At 44.1% G+C, this 27708-nt stretch overlaps 1 protein-coding gene across 9 annotated transcripts in view; it reads right to left on the bottom strand.

Moving 5' to 3' along the window:
• The window catches only part of DPP6 (dipeptidyl peptidase like 6), a 1162044-nt gene that overhangs the window by 236359 nt on the left and 897977 nt on the right, over positions 1-27708 (bottom strand). For 8 of the 9 annotated variants that reach the window (XR_003118544.1, XM_025379256.1, XM_025379255.1 and 5 more), the window contains one exon: positions 24095-24147. The exons of the other annotated variant lie outside the window; for it this stretch is intronic. Coding sequence is in view for 7 of the 8 variants with exons in the window: in XM_025379256.1 (XP_025235041.1) it covers positions 24095-24147 (53 nt within the window). In the remaining variant the exon portion in view is untranslated. The remainder of the gene's footprint in view (positions 1-24094; positions 24148-27708) is intronic. 9 annotated transcript variants of the gene reach the window in all.

Below are 27708 nucleotides of genomic sequence, written 5' to 3'. Positions count from 1 at the left end.
GCCCCCAAACATATGAAAAGGTACCCAAATACATATGAAATTAAGGAAGTAGGAATTAAAACTGATTGAGACATCATTTCTCACCTACGAGAATTGCAAAAAGAAGAAAAATGCATGACACGTGATGCTTAGGAGGCTGTAGGGAACAGGCACTCTCAGACTTGCTTGTCAGGAAGCAAACTGGTGCAATCATTTCAGAGAGACATTTGACAATACCTAATAAAACACGCACTTTAACTTTTAGTCCAACAATTCCACTTCTAGACTCCTAGAGAATTCACCTCAAACAATGCACAAATACATGTGCACAAGTTTATATTTATTGTAGTTTTATTTGTAGTTGCAAATATTGGAAACAATATGTGGTTGAATAAATAACAGTACATCCTTCTTTCTTAAGGCTGAATAGTACTGAGCAGCGAGTAGTAGTGGTTACCAGAGGCTGGGAGTGGGAGGGACTCGGGGGGTGGGTGCTGATAAAAAAATACAAAGTAAAGTTTCAGTTAGACAGGAGGAATAAGTTTTTGAGATCTGTTGCAGAGTATGGTGATTAGAGTTAATAAGAATGTAATACATGTTTCAAAATTGCTAAGAGAGTAATGTTAACTGTTGTACCACAATGAAAAAAGATAAGTATATGAGGTGATAGGGTGATAGAGATGTTACAGTTTGATTTAATCATTTCATAATGTATACATATAACAAAATATCATATTGTACCCTGTAAATATATACAATTATCATTTGTTAAATTATAAAAATCCCCAAAACTATAAACACTCCCCCCATACAATGAAGTATGGTGCAGGTGTAAAAGAGAATGAAGACCTCTATAAACAGATATGGAGTGATTTCCATGTCAGAGTTAACAATGCCCAAGAGTATATGCTACAGTATGTATGTGTGTATATATATACACACACACACACGTATGTATATAGTATGATATAGTTATGTGTAATAGAAGAAATGGATATGAGAATATATATGAATTGAGTCTTTTGTGAAAAAAGAAATATAGGAAGCAGAAAGCAGGAACCACATTGATTGCCTATAGGGTGTAGGTGGAAAAGGGGTGGAAAGATGGGACTGCTGAGAGAAGGAAGATTCTCTGTAGTTCCGTGAGTAAATGTGTTTCTCCCAGGGGTTTGGACGATCAATTGTGAGACTGTGTGCATACCAGAATCGGATAAATATGCAAATATATTGGAGAAAATGAGAGCCAGTACCTTTTGCACTATTGGAGAAAAATGTTATAAGGAAAAGGGCAACACTAAAATAAACTGTGAAGTTTGAAATCAGATTCTCTGAGTATACCTTTTTGTATCACCTCAAGTCTTAGACAACAGTAGGGTTTCAGATACTCCCAAAATAAAACAAACAATAAAAAGGAACCAGGATGTTGGGGAACCCAGAATGGAATAAGAACACCAAAAAAAGAACAAAACCCCATTACAAGTGAAACACAAAACTACACTGAAGTGGGTGGAGAGGGAAATAACTAACCATAAGTAACTTTGGGAAACAGTATTTTGACTAAATATGCTAAAGCTAATATTAAAAAATAAAAAAAAACACCCTGTAAATAAATGCTGTAGTTCAGTGAGTAAATGTGTTTCTCCTAGGGGGTTGGATGATCAATTCTGAAACTGTGTGCATGCTAGAATTGGATAAATATGTAAATATATTGGAGATAATGAAAGCCAGGTTTTTCACTGTTGGAAAAAAAATTTTATAAGGAAAAGGGGAACACTAAGATAAACTGTGAAGTTTGAAATCAGAGGTATCTGTATAAACTCACGGTTTTTAATCTCTATGTACACAAAGAGATCCAAAATGTAGATATGTGTGTGTCCATGGGTTAGTATACATACATATATGTCCTGGGTCTGTCCACTGAGAAGGCCTAGAAACAATGACACCCCAGTAGCAATGAGCACAGTTAGCATCTGGATCTTGGTGTTTAAATACCATCGCCCAGTAAAATAAAATAGAGATTCTAGGAGGAGCAATTGTATCTGGGCTGGGGCAGGGAAAATACAGAATGAGTCAGGAATATTTTATGGAACCAGAAAGTAATGGAATACTCAAAAAAAGATGGGGGTTTGTTGAGAGAACAGGCAAGCTAACCTAAAGGAGTTTCTAATGACTCACACCAGAACAGTTTGATCAACACGAAAAAATGAATGATAGTACTGGATTAACCCATAGAATAAAATAAATACCCATGAGTCTTTACTGATATAAATAAATAAATCAAATCATTAAATTTACAGTGGAAACCTGGCAGACAGCCACTTAAGCAAGTGACTAAGGCCAATATCACTGAAGCCCCTTGGATATAATGCACTGGGAAGGACAAATAATCATTTATGTGATTTTTTTTCACCCAAAATGCAGAACCTTACTCCAATCATGAGAAAACACTGGGAAAAACCCAAACTGAGGGACACCCCAACATAACTGACCAGACCTCCTCAAAAGTGCAAGGTCATGAAAGACAAGAAGAAACTGAGGAAATGTTACAGACTGGAGGGTGCTAAGAAGAAAGAACATCTAAAGGCAGCGTGGGGTCCTGGGACAAGGAAAAGACACTGGTAGAAAAATTGGTAGAATTCAAATAAGGCCTGTTGATGAGTTAACAATATGGCACCCATGTTGATTTCCTATTCTTGATCATTATACTAAAGTTATAAAATATGCTATCACTAGGAGGGGTGACATGAGAAATACAGGATTTTTTTTGCACTATTTTTGCAACCTTTCTATGTCTACAATTATTCAAAATAAAAAGCTTTAAAAAAAGAATTTCACAGCTTATATCTCATTGGCTATAAAAATTGTCCTAAATAGAAATGAAAAGTCAGATAATTTCCCTCCCAACATACTGTGATCTTGATTTTAATAACTGAAAAAAAAAAAAGAATTCTATACGTAGCATAGCACAGGCCCTCAATATGTGCCTATGAACAAACAAATAAATTAGTAAATAAAGGTAGGTTCTAGAGGTGGCTCTCAGCAAAGATCCTTTTGCAAGTTTAGACACAAGCCTAACAAATTCACTTTACCTGTGTTTATTTGGAATTTTCTAAGCACAGAGGACAGAGTGGGGGATCAGAAAGCCTTAAACTCCATTGCCTTACTTAATACTGAAATTCAGTTCGTTAGATTGTGATTTCCAGTAGGTGTCTAAGATATTCAGAAACAGCAGGGGATTAACTTTTCTTTGATATGACAGATGTAAATTCCCTTAAATGCTAACTGGAAATAATATGGAGTGCCTTGCAAGACTGCATGAACATTAGGGCCAATACGCCATGTGATTCACTAATTCCGATTTTATTACCTGTGCTCAAGGAGTTCCTTTACTTCTTCCATAAGCTAAGATGCATCTCCCTTCCCTCACCACCAACACTTTACAGGAGTTTCCACAGAACCACCCTAGGAATCAAAAGGTTTGCATCCTAGTCCCAACCTTATGATGTATGGATCACACGGCCTTCAGCAACTCTCTGTGTCTTATTTTCTCCTACGGGGACAATAGCTACCCTCCTCCTACAGAATGGTCGTGAAATTCAAGAGAAACAATGGCTATTAATTTATAAACTCTAGCATAGTCCAAAGAGGTAATTATTTTCTTTTTGCTAGCTAGTGACTCTCTCAACCTCTCCATCTTTCTCAGTCTCTATAAGTTAAACAAATGACTCCAAGATACCAGGAGTTGCAGCAATCTGTCTTCAAAAACCCCAGGATGCCCCTCATGGGCAGGAAGCTGTGAAGTCATGGAAAGAATTCCAAGAAGCTGTAAATTTAATTCTGAATTCTGCCACTAGGAGCAAAGGGCTTGGGGCAATAGAGTAACTGGATCCAAGTTTGTTTCCCTGTATAAAATGAGAATAATCATGTTTGCCTCATAGGGTTGGAATCAATAATCTGTTGTATGTGAAAATAGGTAGCACAGAACTTCCTAGCAGATATTCCATAAATGCTGGTTTATTCATTGATAAACTGGTAAATAATTTGACCATGCAATATAATACACACAACATATATATGTGAATGTGTAGATGTATGTGTGTGTTCCCTTAACCCTTCACTTAATTAGAAAGGATCGATGGTTGAATATTGATAAAATGTTATTACAACAACTATCTATACGTAATTTCTTTAAAAGGCCCAGTAATATGTCAGATATTGGGACAAATGTACTCCATGGCACTCTGTAGCAAAAAACAAATGGGCTCAATCCCCGTGTCAGGTGGGAGACTGGGTTTAGGGTCTCAACCCTCAATCATATTCTCCACATCTGTTCCTATGAAAGGAACTTACATTTTTGCATTGGAATTCGATTTCCTGCAGGGTATCAGATACTTTTCCTTTCAAGTTAAAAGAGGATTTGAGAGTGATTTTTCCAACTTCTTCTCCACTGTGGGAATTCCCTTTTTGATGAGCCACTTGGTGGTCGTTCATCCTCTGCTCCAATCCCCTACTGAATCGCTTTCCTCACACAACTCCTTCTCTGCCCAGACTAGCAAATGCCCAACTTGGTTTTACGCTGAATCTACCTCCTCCACATCAACACCTCGACCTTTGAGAATGACAAATGCAATGTCTCCAACCTCAGCTGGCCACTAACCATTCCCATCATTACAACCACCCAGAGGTGTGAGACATGTCTGTCCTCAATGCCAATTCCAATATTTCCTGCTCTCCTCACATCTCTCTTGTACCTACTGCCTCCTTACTCTAAAGGGACAGGGAGGTGTGGGGCACACAGAGGGGCACTGAAGGCTCTCCCTCCCACACCCACTCCCACTCCCTCTCCCTTTTGCCTACAGGGCTTCCCTCTCCATCAGCCTCACTCTCAGCCTTTGCAGCTGGGAGGCTCGAGCTTGGCCCAGATTCCCTGTTTCCCTGCAGAAAGACGTGCTTCCTCCTGAACACACTGAAGTACCTGTTGCTCCTCCCTCCTCTCAGTCTCCAGTGACCAGGCATCCCCTTCCCGTCTCGGCCAGCACTTCCTCCTGTACCTCCTTTTTTGTTCCAGCCTAGAACTATCAAATACTTTCCTTTCCATTTACCTTCCTGGTAAACTTTTATTATTTATTACTATTTTCTAATTAATAAGCTTAATTTTTTAAAGAGCAGTTTCACGTTTAGAGAAAAACTGAACAGAACTACAGAGAACTCCCATATCCTTCTTCTTCCCCTGCCCTCAGTTTTCCAAATTACAAACATCTTGCATGAGTGTGGTGCATTTGGTACGGTTGATAAACCAATATTGAAACATCATTATTAACTAAGTCCCATAGTTGACATTAGGGTTCACCCTTTGCCTGTGTGTTCTCTGGGTTGTGACAAATCCATCTGTCTCGCACCTGATCATACAGACATCTTTTGGGTCTCTGCACCTCTGTGTGCTCTGCCTATTCATCCTTCCCACCCCACCAAACCCTGGCAAGCACAGCTCTGCTTACGGCCCCCGTAAGTCTGCCTTTTCCTGAACGTCACATAGTCGGAATCATACAAAGTATAGCCTTTCAGGTCGGTGTCTTTCACTGAGGATCTGTGCTTTTGGCTCCTGCAAGTTTTTCCACGGAGGAAAAACTTGGGTGGCTCCCACGCAGCCTCCCCACCCACCCATGAGCACCTCCCCCTGCAGCCTCTCCACCCACCTCTGAGCACCTCCTCCCACGCAGCCTCCCCACCCACCCATGAGCACCTCCCCCTGCAGCCTCTCCACCCACCTCTGAGCACCTCCTCCCACGCAGCCTCCCCACCCACCCATGAGCACCTCCCCCTGCAGCCTCTCCACCCACCTCTGAGCACCTCCTCCCACGCAGCCTCCCCACCCACCCATGAGCACCTCCCCCTGCAGCCTCTCCACCCACCTCTGAGCACCTCCTCCCACGCAGCCTCCCCACCCACCCATGAGCACCTCCCCCTGCAGCCTCTCCACCCACCTCTNCAACCCCTACCGGTCTTGGTCCAACCCAGTGACTGGTCCAAATCCGAGGGCCACTTTCTGACCTTCTCCCCTGTTCCTATCCCACTGCAATATGGCTTCCATCCATTTCGAAACTGAAATTGCTTCTCTTAAGATCTTCTGTGTCCATCGAGGTGCCAAAGACCGTGGCCTCCCCGTCCTGGGCCTGGGTGGTCTCTCCCTGCCCACGGTTCCGCCGCTGCTTCTCTGTCTCGATGTTCAGGATCACCCCTTGTCCCAGCTCTCCCCTCACCTCCCTCTCTGGTCCTCGTCTCCTGTGGGATCTTCTCTGACCACCCTTTAAAAGTCAGTGTCCTGGGCATGACTGCAGCCCCGCTCCTCTCTTCCACACCCTTCTCTGTCACTGTCATTTCAACTGTGTCCACATCTCTGGCCTCCAGAACTGCGAGGGGCAATTTCTGTTGTTTTAAGCCACGAAGTTTGTGGCGATTTCTCACTGCAGCCATAGGAAGCGAATGTCCCTTCATTTCCCGGTTCCACCAAGGCCCAAAGCGACTTGCTCAGGGCCAGGTAACTGACCAGCATCTGTGTGAACATTTAATCAAAGGGGGAAATATCTCCAACTGCCTGAAGGGACAAAGTGGAGACCCTCAGAGGGCAAGGCAGAGGCACACCCTGGGGAGCTGACCTGACCTGCTGCCCTGTCCACCCCACGGGCTTCTGGCCCCAGCTGGCTTCCTGCAGAAGTGCCCGGCCCCACCTCGCACATGGAGGCCACGGCAGCACACTCGGCTTAAGCCCCAATTCCCCGCATCAAATGATTTTCCAGCATGTTCTGGATTCTTCTGAAATTCTTAGAGGTGTGTGTGAGAGAGAGGAAGACAGGCAGAGAGAAAGAGAATGCAGGAAGGTGTACAGTGATTTATTTGGGGGCTACTTAGTGGCCCTCCTTCATTTTTCTTTCTTTCTTCTTATTTATTCATTTATTTTAAAGAACTCCTGGCAGGCTCGGTGATGAATCATCTCCTGGGTAGAGATGGATTAAAGAAATGATGCAGGAAGAATAAAGTGATCTGGACTTAACTATATTTTAAAATAATCACACAATCCATTCCGATTTTGCTTATTTGAGCAATAAACAAAACAGGGCATAAATCATGTTGAAATTTGAAGAGTAAATTAGTGCTGCAAAGTTTACTCATTTATCTTCCTAAATGATTTTGAGGGACTGAAAAGCTTCTGAACAACAACAGCATTTGGGAGTTAAGGGGCAAAGCTAACAATTGCTTTTCTGGATCCTAACATTTTATGACCAAAGGCACCAAAACATGGCATTCTCAGTGTCTAATCATATGTGTTTTCTGAGTCTTCCTATGCACTTAGCATGGTGGGTAATATAAAAATGTATGATACACTTGCAGTTCTAAAAGGGAACCTGACACATGGTAGATGCTCAATAAATATTAATTGAATAATTAATTAATGGATGGGTGGATTAATAAGTAGGTCTAGTCTAATCTCCAATCACTGAATGGCTAGGGTCAGTAATACCTTAAACTCATGCAGCACTGAAATATTCATAGTACCATTTTTTGTGTGTATCTAAATGACACAGTTAAATTTTTGAGGGCAGGAATCCTCATGGGCATAAATGCTTCCTCAGGGGCCAATGTTTGAGCACATACCCCATTAGTAATTTTAAAATTTCTCCAGACACTCTGTGGTGTATCTGAAGTTCCTTTCCTAATGAAACACTTGGGCCAGGCACGGTGCCTCACGCTTGTAATCCCAGCACTTTGGGAGGCCAAGGCAGGAGGATCAGAAGGGTCAGGAGTTTGAGACCAGCCTGACAAACATGGTGGAACCCCGTCTCTACTAAAAATACAAAAATTAGCTGGGTGTGGGCACCTGTAATCCCAAGTACTCAGGAGGCTGAGGCAGGAGAATCGCTTGAACCTGGGAGGGGGAGGTTGCAGTGAGCAGAGATCGTGCCACTGCACTCCAGCCTGGGCAAACAAAAAAAAAGATTTGGATATAGATGTTTTCAGGCAGAGATGCTCCACTCACTAAAGACTGATCAGGGTGGCCTGTTCTAAAATATTAGTGACAGCTTCCTTCTCTAATTCAGAGGGACATTTTTAACATATATGATCACAAATAAGAGCCCAGTCATCCCTTGGTATCTGTGAAGATTGGTTCTGGGACACCTCTGCAGATACCAAAATCCACAGATATTCAAGTCCTTGATATAAAATGTGTGGTGTTTGCATATAAAGTAAGCACATCCTCCAGTATTCTTTAAATCACCTCTAGACTACTTATAATCCCTAATTCAATGTAAGTGTGAATGTAAATAGCTGTGATACTGTATCATTTAAGGAATAATGACAAGGAAAAAAGTCTGTACAAATTCAGTACAGATGCAACCATCCATTTCTTTTCTTCAAGTATTTGATCCAAGGGAGGTTGCTTGAATCCGCAGATGCAGAACCCTTGGATATGGAGGACTGACAGTAGTAAATACAGTCACATGGAAATGGAATCTTTGTAATAAAAGGGAGCTTGTGTCTTCTCTGTCACCGTAAACCTAATATCAAGACCAGTGCTCAACAAACTCTGCAAAATGAAGACATGAGAGGGAAACAGAGGTGAGTTTTGGCGGGGGGTTGTTAAACACTAAAGCATAATTTGGGGGTGGGGGTGAAATGTTCTAAAATGGAATGAGATGATGCTTGTGCCACTTTGTGAATAAACTAAAAAAAAGGTTTATTTTCTATCTATCAATCATATCTCAGCCAATCAGTCTATCTATCATCTATCAATCAATCAGTCTATTATCTATCATCTATCCATTAATGGCTTGATCTTTTATCTATATCTATCTATCTATCATTTATCTATCTACCTATTTATCTGTCATCCATGGATTGATCTATCTATTATCTATCTAGCTATATGTCTGTCATCTATCCATCTACCTATCTATCAATCATCTATCTATCATTTATCTATCAGTCAATCTATCAATCTGCCTATCTATTTTTAGAGACAAGGTCTCACTATGTCGCTGGAGTAGACTGGCACAGTCATAGCTCTCTGCAGCCTTAACCTCCTGGTCTCAAGCCATCCTGCTACCTTTGCCTCCCAAGCTGCTGGGACTTCAGTCTTGTGCCACCATGCCAAGCTCTGTTTACCTTCTTAAAGCTTTCACCTTACATCATATGCATTAAAAACAAGCTTTTGGTCACCTCAAGGGCTTTTTCCTCCTGCCTTTCAGTAAAATCCCATTACAGAACAAAAAAAGTTGCCAAGAGGAAATCTGCTATTTCTTTTTGGCCTGTGGCAAGAGCAGTGAGACTCCAGCCTGTGAGACAGGGGAACACTGGAGTTTATGAAGGACAAAGAGAAGCCCTTTAAAGAATGAATAGACATGAACGAAGCCAGTTCTAACAGGTGCTCCCTCCTCTCTTCCCACTCAGAGCGTTCTTTCAGCCTCTTTCCCACGTTTTTCACTTTCTCAATCAGTTCACTGGCATCAGCTCTGACTCAGGGAGTTTGCCCTTATTGGCCTCGAGAACAAATTGCTCAAACACTCAACTCAAGATGTAGTTTCAGTAAACATAAGTGGTGTGAAAAACATGCAGAAGACTGAGAACCAAGCTGCGTCTGGGTCTCAGTGAGCTGCACTCTGACGCAGCGGGTTCTCACAGCGCTCAGTACGAACAGCGGGGACACAGAAGGGACAGGCTGCACGCGCAGCAGCTTCATGCAGCCTGAGGACCTGACAACATACACATGCATGTTCTAGCATGTTCAACACACACGCAGGGAGGTGCGCCGTGGGCTCTGTCAGCGTGGTCCCTGATGAACTCTCCCTTCTCCCAGAGAGCTGCGTCTATTATCCGAGGACACTAATGAGGCTCTCCATGGAATTATTTTAAACCAATCTAAGTGTGTATATTGATCACACACACAAAAAAAACACAGACTTAGTGATAATGAATTAGACTAAAGAAAAACACAGAGAAGCCAGTCAACACTAAATCTCCAACAGCTCAGGTAGGAGAAAAAAAAAGTAATGAATTAGAAAGCACAATAAGAATGAACAGTATAGGGAAAAAAATGCCTTTGGAGCAAAAGTGATTTAGATGCCACGTCTAATAAGCAGAGCAGGGCGCAGGCGAGGACGCGTTCCAGTGGCTCTGCCTTGCTCCGGCATCCTGGTGCCGGGCATAATCACCAGCTGATGTGTTGGGAGCCTGTGGAGGAGCTCCCTTTTTCATTGCAAGATTCTACTACTAATTCTCAGGACATTACCCTGATCATGCCATCTCCTCTTCCATGCACTACAGATTTCAACCTTTTCTGTCCTTCCTTTAAATTCCTAAGGCATATCTGAGACTTTCATGTTGATCTTATCTAATCTGGGGGCTTATGATTAGAAAAAGGCCTGAAACCACCTTGTTATTCGGAGTACAGCTTTGTATGAGGGTGCTCTGGGAAAAGGTTTCCAATTCTTGGAGAAAATTGCCCAGCATCCTGGAGCTGTGGGGGTGCAGACCGCAGCTGGAGGAAGCCTCGGTGCGGGGGGGTGAGGTTGGCCCAGGATTTCCTTTGTGACTTTCAGTTTAGCCATCTCATCCTTTCCCTTTAGGCTGCCCATCTGTAAACTGGGATGGCGGAAACCAGAGTCATGCTGAGAATGAGTAATGTTGCCGAAGCAATTTGGAGACAGGGCTCAGTCCTTCTAGACTGTTTTAGAAGCAGCAGCCGATCTTCAGCCATGCTAATTTGGGCAAAAGACTTGACACAATTAGGGCCCTGCAGCACTGCAAAGGATTCTTCTCCTGACTCAGTTGACCCTAGCTCCGATGTGGTGCTCATATCATTAACAGCCAACACTGCTTGGGGTTTAGTTTAGCCCATGGAAGGGGAGGTCTCATCGCGGTAGGGTGCAGAGAAACTGGGGAGTGAACTGCAACTAGGAAAAAGGGGAATAGATTTTTCACAGGCTGCAGATATAGTTGATTTAAAACTATACTCATGCAACCCCAGGACATTGCATTGTACAGTTCTTATATAGTCTAATAGGAGCACAAAGGGAATTTATTCATTCTCTAATGAATGTGGTTTCTGTAACCATATAGGAAATTCCTTGACAATCAGAATGGTTTCCTTCTCCCCTGACCCCTCAAATCCACAGTACCTAGTGCAGTGCTAGTACCTAGTTCAGTGCTAGTACCTAGTGCAGTGCTAGTACCTAGTACAGTGCTAGTGCCTAGTGCAGTACTAGAACCTAGTACTAGACTGGAACCTAGTGCAGTACTGGCACTCATGAAGTCATAAGTGCATACATTAATACTGCCTGAGAGCGCCTCTTAGCATTTCGAAAAACCAATAGAAATGTACCTTCAGGCAATGGTGTGGTGAATCAGTTAGGATGTACACAGAGATGTAAGAAACTGACCTTTACATGAGAAACTGGGACCTTGGTTGTCTAAATTTTCTGTGCTAATGAAAAGGTTAATTGTAGACAATTCTCATCCTTCCAACCTCCCCCTACCAGGTAGTACTGCCTTCATGCATCCAGTTGGATGTAGAAAAGACAGCTGCTACAGGCCAGGGTTGAATTAATTTCTAGTCTGGACAAGCAGAAACATGAATTTTGTGTGGTTTCTTTTTAACCCAAGTGCTGTGGCCACAGTCGCAGGCTGCATGTCAGCACTGCCCTTGGGCGTCTGATATCCTGGTAACATTGCGCCATGGCTGAGCTGAGGGTCCTGGGAAGCCAGACAGCTCGACTCAATAAACAACTGTGTCTTCTCCTGTGAGTGCTGTGCTGTTGGGTTTGCCAGCCCTCACTTGGGAATTAAGGCCTTCTCAGTAAGGACACACCACAGCTTATCTTCTTTTGTAGGACCCAAATGTCAGAAGTTAGGCCACGTCACCAGGATGTCCAAGTGCTGATGGCTCTGTGCTCTTTTTAAGCCTTTAGGCAACAGACAGACCCAGCCCAGAAGCAAGCTACTGGGATATGCACAGTTTTTTGTGGTTTTTCTTTTTCTTTTTTTCTTTTCTTTTTCTTTCCTTTTCCCTCCCTCCCTCCCTCCCTCCCTTCCTCCCTCCCTCCCTCCCTCCCTTCCTTCCTTCCTTCTTTCCTTCCTTTTTTGCCCAGGCTGGAGTGCAATGGTACAATCAGAGCTCACTGCAACTTTGACCTCCTGGTGGGCTCACATGATTCTCCCACTTCAGCATCCCAAGTTGCTGGGATCACAGGCACATGCCACCATTTCTGACTAATTTTTTAATTTGTATTTTTGTAGAGATGGGGGGCTTGCTATGTTGCCCAGGCTGGTCTCGAACTCCTGGGCTCAAGAGATCCTCCCACCTTGACCCCTCCAAATGCTGGGATTATAGGCATGAATGGCTGCACAGGCCAACAGTTTTGAATCTGTTTTATTTCTTTTGTTCTTTCTTAGGAAGACTACCAAGAGGGGCAGTTATTGAAAAAAAACTCCTTCTCTCCAAAATCTGGCCAAGGAGTGAGGACTCCATGGAGCAAGCAGGAACTAGGCTTTCTCAACCACTCCTGAGGTGAGTGCCCAGGGCCACGTGGAATCCGCTCCATCAGGGTCTGTCTCATCTCCTGCCTCTTATTCCCTATTTGTCTTCACTGCTGATGTGTCATTTAGAAAGTGCCACAGAGAGATCATTTGGAGGGATGAGAGATGGCACAGTCAGGCTGCTGCTCCTGCAGGTTGGACACCGTCACCCAGAGGCCCCAGGTGCCAGGTAGAGAAAGGCTGGCGTGGCCTGGCATGGAGGGTGCAGATCTATGTGCAGTGAGCACCGATGCCCCTCCCCACAGCGGCAGGTGGAGCCACCCCCGGGCATGGTGGATTCCACCTGCCATGCACAGTGACTGGGTAGAGGGCAGAGGGTCAAAAAAGTCAGTCCTGGGGTAGTGAGTTAAGAAAAAGGCAGAGTTCTTAATGGTGCAGCCACTCTGGAAGACAGTTGGGCAGTTTTGAATCTAATTAAAGGTGCATTTACTTATGATCTGGGAAGTCTACTTCTAGGTATTCACCCAAGAGAAAGGAAAACACATCAGATGAGCATCTGTGTGCAAATGTGCACAGCACTTTTATTCATACTAGCCCCGAACTGGAAACACTCAAATATCAATGAAATGTTGAATGAAGAAACACATTATGATATCCATGCAACAGACCACTCCTCAGCAAGGAAAAACAAATGAATGCAGACACCTGCCACAACACGGGTGAATCTCAAAAGCAATTATGCTAAGGAGGCCAGCTGCAGAAGGTAACACACGCTACAACCCCCTCAACATGACATTCCAGGAAAGGCAAAAGTGTGGGACAGATGGCATGGCAGCGCTCGCCTGGGTGGAGGGTAGGCAGGATGCTCTGGGCAGGTGCGACCTCCCTGAGTCTTGTTTGTGGGGCACTTATGTCATTGCACCTATTTGTCAAAAATTACTAAATGATGCCTTTAAAAAGTGTAATTTGTTTTCTTTTTTATTTTTCTTTTATTTTCTTTCTTTCTTTTTTTTTTTTTTTTTTTTGAGATGGAGTCTCCCTCTGCTGCCAGGCTGGAGTGCAGTGGCGTGATCTTGGCTCACTGCAACCTCCACCTCCTGGGTTCAAACAATCCTCCTGCCTCAGCCTCCCAAATGGCTGGGACTACAAGCGTGTCCCACCACGCCCAGCTAATTTTTGTATTTTTAGAAGAGATGGGGTTTCACCACGTTGGCCAGGATGGTGTTGATCTCTTGACCTTGTGATCTGCCCGCCTTAGCTTCTGAAAGTGCTGGGATTACAGGTGTGAGCCACCACGCCCGGCCCAAAGCGTGATTTTTATTAGAAGTAAATTGTACCCCAATAAACTTGTCATCATATACGCACAGTTGGTGTTGGTATGTGCTCTTCCCACACCATCCAGACAGACTGACCTGCTGCCTCTCTTTGAGTGATGCCCTTTCCTGGCTGAGGCTGCCCTAGATGTTTGACGTAGGCCAATGTCCCCAGCGCAGACACGGTGGGGGGATTTGTGTTCAACCCTCTGCAGGAGCACAGGGGAGAGAGGAGGTGATGTAGAAACAAAACAAAATCAACTAGACAGCAAGGGACAGGTGGGGCCTTTCCCTATCCATCCGCATGCTTCGCATCAGGCCTGGCATTTGCGAGGGGCTCAGTGATTTATTTTTTATTTATTTTTTTTTTAGATGGTTCTGCTCTTGTTGCCCGGGCTAGAGTGCAATGGCACGATCTTGGCACATTGCAACCTCTGCCTCACAGGTTCAAGGGTTCAAGCAATTCTCCTGCCTCTACCTCCCAACTAGCTGGGATTATAGGCACTCACCACCATGCCCGGCTAATTTTTTTTTTTTTTTAAATTTTTAGTAGAGATGGGGTTTCACCATGTTGGTCAGGCTGGTCTCGAACTCCTGCCCTCAGGTGATCTGCCCGCCTCGGCCTCCCAAAGTGCTGGGATTACAGGCGTGAGCCGCTGCACCTGGCCGGGCTCAGTGATTGTGTGGGGAGAAGGGACACGCAGCACAGCACACACATGAACCAGGCTTGGCCACCCAGGGAGACACTCACGGGCCTTTCTCTTTAACATCTGTAAACAGGAAGAGTGTCACCCTCCAGGATGTCAACAGCTCTCTCCCAGGAGATTAATGGCTGGTTCAACACGCGTGCCGATTCTTCAGCACAAGAAAGTGATCAACAGCCAAAATTTAAAAATAAATAAATAAACAAAACACCTTCCATTTTAGATGCAGTGACTTGTAACATCTGGCGTGTCTGTCTGAAGCACAGACTTTCCCCAGGGCAAACATCCACAGTTAAGGAGGATGTAAGACCAGACCTCACTAGAGGGAGCCCAGGGCAAACGTGAGGTTGGCCAGGCTCAGGAAAAGAATAACAACCAACATCCCGTGTCCCTTGATGTGGATAGACCCCGGAAGAGCCGGCTCTGCCTCATCTCCTCCATGCTGCAGACTTTGATACTCTAACCCCTCTACTGAATATCATTAAGTAAATCCCCAAGAACACAGTTAATCTGAGATCGACCCTTATTTCTCCAAGTTTCTTGAGTCGACAAGGAGATTAATGCCTGAGGGGAAACTTTACTGGCATATTCAGAGACAGAAGTGTTATTTCTCAGCTCCCATGACAATCCTGGGTGTCACTTATCAAGGGCAGCAAGTAAAGGGGTGAGCAGGCCAGATGACCCCAGCTGGACACCAAAATCACCCAAGGAGCCTTCAAAGCCATCCTGAGGTTCCCTCCTCAGAGGTTCTAGTTTAACCCATTTGGGGTGGGGCCCCAGAATACACATTCTTGCTCCTCAATATGGCTTAGTTCCTTAATTCATTTCCTCCAATGATCAACCAACATGTATGGGGTCCCCCCGTATCACGAACCAGGGACATGGGTGTAGAGTTTAAGATGAACAAGGAGCCTGACCAAATGATGACTCCTGTGCATTTTCACCTCATTTTCAAAGAGACTTGTTTGTTTGAAAATCTTTTAGACTTGCTAAGAAAGTACCTGAGGGAGGTAAACGATTCCACTGAAAAGAGTAGCTGCAATGTCTCCCTCTGCAGGTGGCCGATGGTACTCCAGCCACTGACGACCTTCGGCTTGTTATCTGAGACCTGCACCCGGAAAGAGCATATGACCTGTTGGTGCAGCCTCTTTCTCCACTTTTGCCATTCAAAGTCACAGTGTCACCCTGCGCAACAGCCACTGGTATTACAGGCAGAGTCCACACCCTTCCCACCCAACTCCTCTCTCTGACATCTTAGAACGATGGAGAGAAAGAAGTCAAGTGATACATGGATATCGAAAGCATTCCTAAACATCCCCTTTAGAAATATCCTGCCTACAACAATGGAAGTAGCCATTTAACACAACAATAAATTCTAGTGTGAAATGAGAAGCAGTTCTAACTCTCGGCATTCAGGGATTTTTTAGAGGAGGAGGTTTTGGAGCTGTGGCTTGAAGGGTCAGAAAGAATTCAGTACAAGAGGCACAATGACCAGGACATTTCTGTAGTGCGCGTCTGTGGGAAGTGGCACGTGTGGTGGGGAGGAGAATGAAGTCAATAGAGGTGTGGACGACCAGAAACACATTCCATGTTTGGGAGCAATGACTGGACGCACTGCGTGATGTGGTTCATTCTTACAAGGCCGGATGGGAGAATACAAACCTCAGAGGCAAAAACTCACTGATTATGGCATTGTTTCCTAAAGAGCCTGGGCATGGTTTTAGTCTGTTTTTAAATTTAGAGCTCCAGGAAGACACTGTCAATTGGCCAGAGTTAACAGTGAGTATGAGATTTATTTTCTGTCCCAAATTTAGGGAAATTTGACAAAGGGTGGCTAATTAGATTTGGTCATATTATGGAAGGTCTTGGTGCCCACCATGAATAGAGCCCCCAGTATTTTCTATGAACCAAAGCAGGCCCTTAGAGACACCACCTCATCATACAGTGTTTCATAGAAACTTCACCATAAACCCCATGCATTAGGCAATTAATATATGGATGGAGTAAGTGTGCCCAGAGGAACAAAGTAACTTTTCCATGACTACAGAGGTAGAAAGGAAGACTGGGGATTTATGTCCAGATCTCCTTGACTCTAAAGTCCATATTTTTTGGTGATGGTTACCAGAAGTCTGGATTGCAGCAGGAAGGAGGGATGGAAGGAGGACAGGAGGGGAAGGGAGGAGAAGGGGAGGGAGAAATGGCTGAGACCAAGTCTTACAGGCAGATGTCTGAGTTGTTCACAGTTCTGAAAATCCATCAAACCAAGTAACAGTGGAATTCTCCCCTCTTCAATACCATGGTAGAGACACATAAAATGCCATTTTATTGGGAGGCCAAGGCGGGTGGATTGCCTGAGCTCAGGAGTTCAAGACTACCCTGGGCAACACAGTGAAACCTCGTATCTACTAAAATGCAAAAGAAATTAGCCAGGCATGACGGTGTGCGCCTGTAGTCACAGCTGCTTAGGAGGCTGCGGTAGGAGAATTGCTTGAACGCGGGAGGTGGAGGTTGCAGTGAGCCGAGATTGCGCCACTGCACTCCAACCTGGTAACAGAGCAAAACTCTGTATCTTAAAAAAAAAAAAAAAAAAAGCCATTTTAAGAAGATCTCTCCTGCATTTTTGCTTCACACTGGTGCTTCCCCAGTTTACATACACAATCCTAGTCCTGCAACTTCTGGCAGCTATGAAGGTAACTTGCTCTGCAGAGGGAAAGCCTGTCTCCGTGTGTGCAGCAGCTGGGCCGTGGAGACTCGCACACAGGAAGAAAGGGCTGGAAAGGAATGCGCTAACCAACACGGGTGCTGAGAATTCTCATGGCTGCCCTCCTGAACTCGCTACCTACAGACTGCTCATGGTAGAGGGACCTCTCAGGATAGCACCAGGCTCAACTCACAAGGAGCCCAGGCTGCCACAGATTTAATTAGAAGGACATGGAATATAAACACTTGAAATCTGTCTTCCTTTTCCAATAGAACGCCAGCTACTCATAATCACCATTAGTGTGGTTTCTACATTGTGTAGCCAGGTTTCTACACCGTTCCAACCTGGCTGCTGATTGAATCCACAATTCTGATCTTCCTTTTTCTTCAATGTGTGCTGTACATAAGCACAAAACTAATTCGAGCCTACTGTTTTCATCACATTCCTCTTGTGCTCAGAAAGGTTGCTATGTTCTTATTGTAAAGACCAATACCACTGGGTTTTAAACACTGAGTGTTTCAGTTGTCTGCACTCTAGGTACCTCCTAAAACCTACCTAACCCTATGCCTGCCCACGCTGAGTCCCATGTGAACACTCCAGCAGCAGCCTGGTCGGGCACCTCATTAATTCTAGGAAGTGTTGGCTCATGCAAAGGTCAAGTTCATTTCATGTTTTACCCTGCCTGGAGTATCTCCCTCCTGTCTTCATCTATTAAAAAGTAAACAAACAAACAAACAAACAAAAACTCAACTATGAGGCTCAGTTCAAGTCAAACTTCCTTCTTGAGACTGTTTATGACGGTGATGCCTTCAACCCTCTCCTCCTTCTTTGGTGTGCAGTGTTAAAAATCCTCACTTCAAGCCTATAATCCCAGCACTTTGGGAGGCCGAGGCGGGTGGATCACGAGGTCAGGAGATTGAGATCATCCTAGCTAACACAGTGAAACCCCGTCTCTACTGAAAATACAAAAAATTAATCAGGAGTGGTGGCACGCGCCTGTAGTCCCAGCTACTCAGGAGGCTAAGGTAGGAGAATTGCTTGAACCTGGCGGGTGGCAGTTGCAGTGAGCTGAGATCCCGTCACTGCACTTCAGCCTGGCAACAGAGCTAGATTCTGTCTCAAAAAAAAAAAAAAAAAAAAAAAAAAGAAAAGAAAAGAAAAGAAATTACTCATTTAAAGGACTTTATAACATTTTATTATATAAGTCTGTATCTTTCCTTTGCAACAATATTTCAGTTTCTTAAGGATAGCAACCATGCTTTCATTGCTCTAGATAGTATTTCAATAAGTATTTGCTCACACAGTATCTTTTCTGCTTCCATTGGAGGCAAAACAAGAATGCTGAAAAGTTAATTGCAGAAGGTCAGAATGAGATGAAATTAAAAAAAATTATTGAGTATTGAGAATTATAGACAGTTGAGGCCATAGATACCTCTTTTAAGAGGGAAATTAAAATTACAAAGACATTATAATTACCTGAGTGTCATGAAACAAGCCTCAGCTTAGAAAAATTATTAAAGAGAATTGTTTGATTGTAGGGCTATATTATTCCTTCGTTTGTAACAGAAAAGATTTTCAAGATGGCTAGAAACTAAAGTCTGATAATATTTAATTATAAGACTACAAATATATATTGGGTACATACTACAATACTAACTAATAACTCACTACATGCAAAATTCTTTGCTGGGTGTTTTGCATATATCATTCCACTTAATTCTTTTTTTGAGATGGGGTCTCGCTCTGCCACCCAAGCTGGAGTGCAGTGGCACAATCTCAGTTCACTGCAACCTCCGCCTCCCAGGTTTAAGCGATTCTTGTGCCTCAGCCTCACCATGCTCAGGTAATTTTCATATTTTTAGTAGAGACGGGGTTTCACCATGTTGGCCAGGCTGGTCTCGAACTCCTTACTTCAAGTGATCCATCCGACTTGGCCTCCCAAAGTGCTGGGATTACAGGCGTGAGCTACCACACCCAGTCATTCCATTTAATTCTTCTAACAAGCCTATGAGGTGGGCACTATTTTGTTTTGTTTTGTTTTGGTTTTTGAGATGGAGTCTTGCTCTATCTCCCAGGCTGGAGTGCAATGGTACAATCTCGGCTCACTGCAACCTCCGCCTCCTGGGTTCAAGTGATTCTCCTGCCTCAGCCTCCTGAGTAGCTAGGATTACAGGTGCCTGCCACCATGCCCAGCTAATTTTGTATTTTTAGTAGAAACGAGTTTTGCAACAGGCCAGCCTGGTCCCGAACTCCTGACCTCAGGTGATCCACCTGCCTCGGCCTCCCAAGGTGCTGGGATTACAGGTGTGAGCCACCGCACCAGGCCAAAGTGGGCACTATTATGATGATGTTTTGATGTGGATCCTAAGACCTATGGAAGTAGGACAGCTCTCGAGGTCACACAGCCAGAAGTCAACAGCAGAATGGGCTCAAGTTCAGGTCTGTGTGGCTGCAGGGCCTAAGTCATTGCCTGGCATGATGCTATTAGGCTGGCACTGGGCACTGTACTTTCTCCACCTAGATATCTACTTCCTAAATAAACAGAACACTCCTCTGGATCACAGTCTATCAACTTAGAGAGCAATTCCAGGCGGAAGGAAGCGACGTCTCAGTGTCCTGTTTCCACAGATACAGAATGTGGCTTTAAAAAGTCAACTACAATTCTAAAGAAACACAATTTTTTCACAATTTTGTTTGGTGCCTGAAAATTACCAGTAGGTAAGCAAAGTTAGAGCAACAATATCCACAGAAGACGGCCAGTCATGTAAAAAAATGCCTTTGAACACCCAGTAGTTTCTATTCTATTATGGCTCTGAGTTTGCCAGACCCCCAAAGGCCAACGTTACACAATAAAGCAATACGACCGATTTTTCTTCAAATTGATTTTGGTTATAGAAAAAGAGTCCATATGTCTCTCAGAACAATCCTAATGGATATGAGACTACATTTTAGAAATATGGTATTACTACTATTAAAAGTGTGTATTATGTATATGTGTGCGTATACAGCTAAGTAGATAGATACTAGACATAAATATAGATAATTTTGCCTTTGGCTTTAGACCCTAAGATATAAAGGCAAAACTAATTCTAGAAAAAAAAGTCACGCCGGGAAAATGTCATGCAGTAGCCAAGTCTACAAAAATATTTACTGGAAACACCTAACAGACCCTTGCCTCCACCATGGAAGATTGCTTTATTTTATTAAAATTCTGATATAAAAACTTTTAGTGAAACACTTTATGTTAAAAATAATTAGCTTTGGTTCTGCTAAAATATAGATTTGTGTAAAAGTCATGTGTCGTTTTAGGATACAATTTAAGAATAAAATTTTTGGAAGCTTGGTATGTCAAAGTCAAACAAACCTACCCTTAGGTAATGGATTTTTAATTATATAAAAATTCTGCTGTCTTGGGAGTCTCATCGCAACTCCTGCCTTCCATGCAGAAAGAGCTCTACCTGGCCCCAGCTATAGAGGTCACAGCCATCTATAGGCTGGGAAGCTAACAGGAGGGGACAGGGGACTGAAAGGAGGGAAGCTAACAGCGGGGACAGGGGACTGAAAGGGGGATGGGAAACGTAGTCCCTCCTAAAACTCTTCTGCCATTTGCAAAATGGAAGGACACTAGAAATCAGAGGGCATGAGATCGTTAATTAGGCCTTTTTCTCTGGCTGGTTGGAAAGCCTGAAGCTAAGAAAAAAAAATCAAGTTATAAATGACAAAACCATCCTGAAGATTGCACAGCCTCTGGCTTTAATTTAGAGGGAGGAGTGAGGAAACGAAAGATGAGAATTAGTAAAAAAGGTACAGATTTGTGTTTTCAAAATCAAGAAAATCTCTTAGTTTTCTTGTATATGAATAATGTACATTTAAATATTTTAGTAGGGACATTTTTATTTTTAAAAGACAATTGTGCTTTCCTCCCTATCCAAAACCCACCTAGATCCTCAGACTTAGAGCCCCGGGCTGTGTTCTTCTCCTGCCACCTGGTGGAGCACGCACACCGGTGACAGTGATGACCGAGGGGTCACGAAGCTCCAGGCCCAAGGAGATACCGCTCAGAGATTCACTGTCTCCTTAAGACAAATCAGACTCTGACAATATTTGCCATGAATTAATTGGCTAATTTCTCATAAATGGTCTTACGACAAAGAGGAAGAATTGAGGAGGTTGAGCAACGCCGCTTCAGAGGAGCTGTGTTCAGTGACATGGTGACAGGGTGGGACGCTGACTTTGGTACCCCCAGAGGTTGTTTTCCAATAAATACTCTTGCTACATCTTTCAATCCTATAAGAACCCTCAGAAGAGAAACTCGTATGTCACTACAAATCTCATCTTTATAGTTATCACATTTGTTCTCTGCATTGTGAAATTTGAATTAATCTCAAGGGTTTTTTTGTTTGCTTGTTTTTGCTTTTTTGTTTTTTAGACAGAGTCTTGCTCTGTCACCCAAGCTGGAGTGCAGTGGTGCAATCTTGGCTCACTGCAACCTCTAGCCTCCCGGGTTCAAGCAACTCTCCTGCCTCAGCCTCCTAAGTAGCTGGGACTAGAGGTGTGTACCACCATGCCTGGCTAATTTTTGTATTTTCAGTAGAGATGGGGTTTCACCATGTTGGCCAGACTGGTCTCAAACTCCTGACCTCAAGTGATCTGCCCTCCTCGGCCTCCCAAAGTGCTGGGATTATAGGAGTGAGCCACGAGGTTTTTTTTTACTAGCATGGGATTTCGAGTCAACCTGACTTATGCTGAGACTCCAGCCGCAGCATACACTAGCTAGGACGTGAGGGGCAGGTGATGACCTCTTGGAGCTCTCACTTAAAATGGAAATAAGGATGCTTTCCTCGAAGGTTGTTGAACAGGGATAAAGGTATATGAAAGCCAACCAATAAACAAGGGGGATTATTCTTGCTCTGATTCTATTAAAGACATCAGAAGCAGCTCCCTCCATGTTAAGGTCATCTACAAGGGGGATCATCACCAGGCTCTGGGTATCTAGGTGCAGAAGCCGAGCCTTGGCCTGAGCTTTGCCAGCTTGTTTGGCAAATTCCTGTGCCAAGTTCCTAGAATCTGTTTCTTCCAAATTCTGACTGATGCAGTAAAATATTAACACAATACGTTAGGCATCAACTACTTTTAGAGTTTCGAGTTTTACAAATTGATATAAGATGGAATGAAATATCTATCATCTACAACAAATTCTATTGTTCCCAGAAGGGGCAGATAAATCTCAAGGCATAATTATAGTCCTGCCTGCCACGACCTCTGAAGATGTGTGTCAGTTTGTGAAAGAATAGGATAATTCCTCTTTACTGAAGAATATTTGGGTTTCTATTTAAAACATACTTTTAATGAAAAATTTGTATGGATACTTTATTTTTGCAGCGTGGGCCATCTTTGCTTTCTTTGGGCTTCATTTTTCTAACAATCTAACAGAAACTATCGGTCACATTTTGCTGAAGATCCACATGTGTCTTCCCTTTGTCTAAAGCCCACATGAAATTAGTTTATTCGTGTTTGTTTTCCAAGGACATGCCTCTCTTCTAAGCTGTGTCGTAAACAGACAGCAGCAGCTATAAACACTCATGCTGTGATTAATGCTTGCTTATGGAACAATGCTTTTTAGACACTCCTGCTGTTAAAATTTGCTTGGGAAATGAGGATGCCTCAACCTAGATATTCACAGGAGCCTACACGACACTGCCTGCAGCACAATTCAGTTTCTTTATCAACCTTTCCTGAGCACCTCACCTTTGCAAAGCACACCAATAGAAACCACAGAAGACAGGAAAGAGAAACTTGAGGTGGGGAAGAGGAAGGCCAGGAGAATAGAGTAAGAATAGGGGAGGGGAGGACGAGGGAAGAGGAGACAAAGGAAGAATAACGATGAAAACAACAAAAAGGCCTCCTTTGCAGACTTTCCTAGTCCTGCAATTGTTTTCCATCTGTGTCTGACTTAACACGTGGTTTCACCATCCTGCAACTGTTTTTCATCTGTGTCTGACTCAACACGTGGTTTCACCAAACTCTAACCCGTGTCTTTCCTGCTCTGGGTTCCAAAGGTGAGGCTGATCAGGCATCAGAGGGTCATGTGGGGGACGTCTGCCCAGCACTGAAAACTAAACTCACTCCTGCTCCGGACAATACATTATTGAGAGACCAATTGAGGTTAGAAGTGCAATCTGAGATCATGAAGCAGCACGGAGCCGGGCGGCCCCGTCAAAAGCAGACACTGAAACCCGGCTCCTGGGAGCACAGCCAAGCTCAGAAAAAGCCGTAAAATAAGAACACACACGCCCCTGAAACTCCCTTGGAGTGATGGGTAGAACAGCGCTAATCCCACTTGCTGAGATGGACTTGCCCACCCCATTCCCAATGCACTGCTGAATTTCTGACCAGAGTAGTTTACCTTAATCCCATAAATATGTTCCGGATTTGTTTCTGATGACATGTGGTGGGCTGAGGGGGGCTTCTATTGTACCAGCGTGGGTATAACCAGGAACACTCGTGGGAGGCCGAGGGCCACCCCACCATGCCTCAGAGGAGGCTGCAGGTGATTACAAAGCAGAGGGGAATGTCCCGCTCTGCAAAACCTCCAGGGTCAACCGCAGGAACCAGCACAGGAAGAGGGCAGAGTTGCTCTAGGAAGGGGGGCTTCACAAATGGGGAAGTGAGTGGACTCGAGTGACCCCCTGACATCCTTAGTGTCATTATCTAGGGAGAGTCCCAGAGGTGCGCAATATCAGCACCCTTGGCTATGAGAACTGGAATGCCATTTCCCGCCCTAAGGGTTAAGCAGTTCGTCCATGTTCTACCCTTCACTTTGCCCTGCAGATTTCTAATTAAAAGAAAGGAAAGAACACTCTTACCCATGAGGAATTTTGCTCAGGACATAATATCCAGTATAGGAGTGTTGATATATCTGCAACAGACAAAAAGGAAAAAAAGCAGGCATTGAGACAAAGGCTGTGGCTCTGATATTTTTCAATCACTGTGAATCCGAACAAACATCAGTGAACCCAAAGCAGCTAATCCCGACACCTGGAGGCAAAGTCTTTTATTTACATAGGAAGCCAATTTGCATATCTTGTTTATTTTAGTTTCAGCATTTGCAATGGTTTATGGGGCAGCCAGAGGCTTGATGTCATCTCCATGGCTACCCGGTGTGTGATTAAATTAGGGGCACAGATTTCAGGCTTAACTAAATATAGCACAGAACTAATGAGGACACCTTGGTCATTGGAGACCGTCAGGCACAGTCAGCTAGACCCAACAGGTCAGTAAAACCCATGTACAGCTAGAGTTCCCTGTGGGTTATGGCAAGGGGTCCACCAGAAATTCCACTGTGTGTCTTCAGTGAGTTGCAATATCGAAGTCAAGGCAGGCTTAATTGGGCACACTTTTGACCCTCTGTACAATTGGATATGCATCTTTTAGTTTTGAGAGAGTAGTCAATAAGAGCTTACTGAAAAAGGGCAGTTGGAAGTATCACAGCTTTAAAACGGAGGTAACAGAAAACCAGAAAAACAGTGCTTCTAAACTCCTGTGACCCTCAAATCTTGCATGCCTTTCCTAACCTCCTGAGCCGGGAAATGACTCCACAATCCATAGATAACCACGAATAGAATTCGAGGGTTGCCCAAAAGAAGGGAGAAGATGGCAGTTTGAGAAATGTTAGCATCCTTCATCACCAGCCTCCTGAGTAGAGACCTTATTGAACATACGGAATATGTGGGTTACTCTGTTGCATTGAACCATATTTCATTTCCCCCAACCTTCTCCTTTACCTGTGAAACCTTTGAGAGCTGGTGCCCTATGTGGCTAAATGTTCAGTGGCCAACATTTAAAACCACCTTTCTAAAGATAATAGGTGAGGGACGTGGAGGCAAAGGCAGACATATCCAAGGTAGAGTACTTTGAACAGGGAAATGCATTTGGGGCACCAATGATGGAAATGAGCCTGCAAAGAAAACAGGTAGGATTTGCTAATACCACCATTCCCCACCTAGCCTGGATCACTGAATTAACTTCTGGAAAATCACAATGGTCTTGGAGTTATTTGGAGAAACAGGACCCAGATATAAAAATAAACAACAGCATTTAAATCCCAACACTCTGGTGCCTTCAGAGATCTTGAGACTCCTGAATCAGAAATACGGGGCCCAGGGCCCCTAGCTTTGAGGGCGGCGGATGGGGAAGTGCTACTTTAGTCGTAAAGAAACAGCCACTAAGAGACAGGACTGTGTAGGAGAGCTTTATGGAGCTGCCATAGCAATCTAATAAGGAACACAGAACTTAACTTCTTTTGCTATTTCTGCCAGGACGAGTGGTGCTGCGTGCCCAGGAGAAGGAAGAAAGGGCCTGGTCCTGGCTCCTGTGTCCTGAGCAGGTCACTGCTCAGAGAGGACCCATTAAAGGAACCCACACGGCACTGTGACTAAGCCATGCCTGCGTGAGCTGGAACAGCTTCCTCAGATGCAAGAGCAGGAAGCTAGACAGAGCTGATCTCAGGTTCCCATGGTTATGGTATATGGTATGTTATATAGAATTTCTGAACTCTCCTTCCAAAACCGCCTTTTCATATGATTGATCTCACTTTGTTTTCATAGCATCCCTAGGGGGCAGAAGTTACTTTTGGTCAGATAAGAAACTGAGGCACAGCAAGAGAAGAGGAAGATAAAGGAAAGAGAAAGGGGGAAGAGGAAAGGAAGAGAGAGAAGAGAAGAGATGGAACCTAATTCTGTACCCTTTAGTGTTGGCTGACTTAGTGAACAGAATACAGTAACAGTGATGGTGTTAAGCTTCTGCAGCCAGGTTATAAGAGGTATCATGGCTTGCTTTTTGCTGTCTTTCATACCACTTGCTCTGAGGAAGATGGCTGCCATGTTGTGAGGACACTCAAGCAGCCCTGTGGAGAGTCTGAGGCTCATCCCTGTTAGACTGCCTCTTGCCAGCAGCCATGTAAGTGGACGTGGAAATAGGTTCCCCATCTCCGGCCAAGTCTTTGGATGACTGCAGCCTTGGCTAATGCCTTGATGCCGGCCTCATGAGGGACCCTGAGCCAGAGCCACAAAGCTAAGATGGTCTCAAGTCCCTGACCCACAGTGACTGTCAGATGATAAATGTTGGCTATCTTAAGTCACTGAGTTTGGGGTATTTCTTATATAGCAACAGGTAAGTAATATAGCTAGTTTAAATCCAGATAAAACAGATACTTTTAAAATCAGATTTAGATCCATTTCTTCTGAGCTACTGGGTTTCTTCTTTGTAAACTTCCAGCAACTTCTAAAGCAAACAGATAAATTCCTTGTTAAACTAGTATCAGGACAGAGGTGGTGAGGGGCTGGGAGAGGACCACTCACAGACCAAAGCACTCAGAGGAAAAGCCTTTGATATTACTGCAGTCAAGAGTCCAAAGTCCCAGAGATGGTGACAGTGGTGAGCTGAAGTGGGTGGTGGGGGTGGGGGGCATTTATGGAGCACGTACCACATATTAGGTACACTGGCAGCTCCTTATCATGCAAGAACTCATTTAGTCTTTATGAGGTAGATCTTATTATCCTATTTGTACAGGTAGGAAAGTAAAATCTTAAGGAATTTAAGTTAAAGTCAAGTGGGATTTGACCTGAGGTCTGTCTCTCTCTAAACGATCCCTTGGAAATTGCCTGAACCAAGCTTCTATTTTGTAATTCTCAAGTCAGAAGTCCACGTTGGCTGTTGTCAGCTGAAAATTTCAGGATAGCAACAAATAGAATAAATACGCAAAGTAAAAATACCTGCCATTTTCTTGGTTGAAGGCCCATTGCTTTAATCCATCTAGAAACAGTGATTTAAATTCATTCCCTGGTTATGCCATCCCCAAAAGAAACACCTAGAGTTACATCTTTATGTTCATCTTTAGATATACCACTACACACCCCTGCAGTTCAGCTCTGTGGGTATCTTTTAGGTGGTGCCCATGAGAAAGGAGGAGAGCAATTAAAATAACCCTATCAAGGCCATGGCAAGAAGAAAGAAGGAGAAGGAAGAAGAAGAAGAAGAAGGAGAAGAAGGAGAAGGAGAGGATGGAGAAGAAGAGGAGGAGGAAGAGGAGGAGGAGAAGGAGAAAGAGGGGGAGGGGAGAAGGAGGAGGAGGAAGAGGGGGAGGGGGAGGAGGAGGAGGAAGAGGGGGAGGGGGAGGAGGAAGAGGGGGACGGGGAGGAGGAGGGAGAGGAGGAGGGGGAGGAGGAGGGGGAGGTGGAGGGGGAGGGGGAGGGGGTAGAGGAGGGGGAAGATGAGGAGGAGGAGGAAGAGGAGGAGAGAACTGTTTTTAATTGTTTGTCTGTACTGTTAGGTAAGAAACCCCCAAACCAAACCAAACCAAACCAAACCAAAACCAAAATGTATGCATGGAGACTAGAATAGAGTATCTGGAAAACGGAATTGCCAATAAGAAAGGCTGAAACAAAAATGAATAAAGTCAAGAAGTAGAGATAGAGAAAAC

The sequence above is a fragment of the Theropithecus gelada genome, chromosome 3 (assembly GCF_003255815.1).
Source record: "Theropithecus gelada isolate Dixy chromosome 3, Tgel_1.0, whole genome shotgun sequence".
NCBI lineage: Eukaryota > Metazoa > Chordata > Mammalia > Primates > Cercopithecidae > Theropithecus > Theropithecus gelada.
This window is presented reverse-complemented; position numbering and strand designations above follow the sequence as displayed.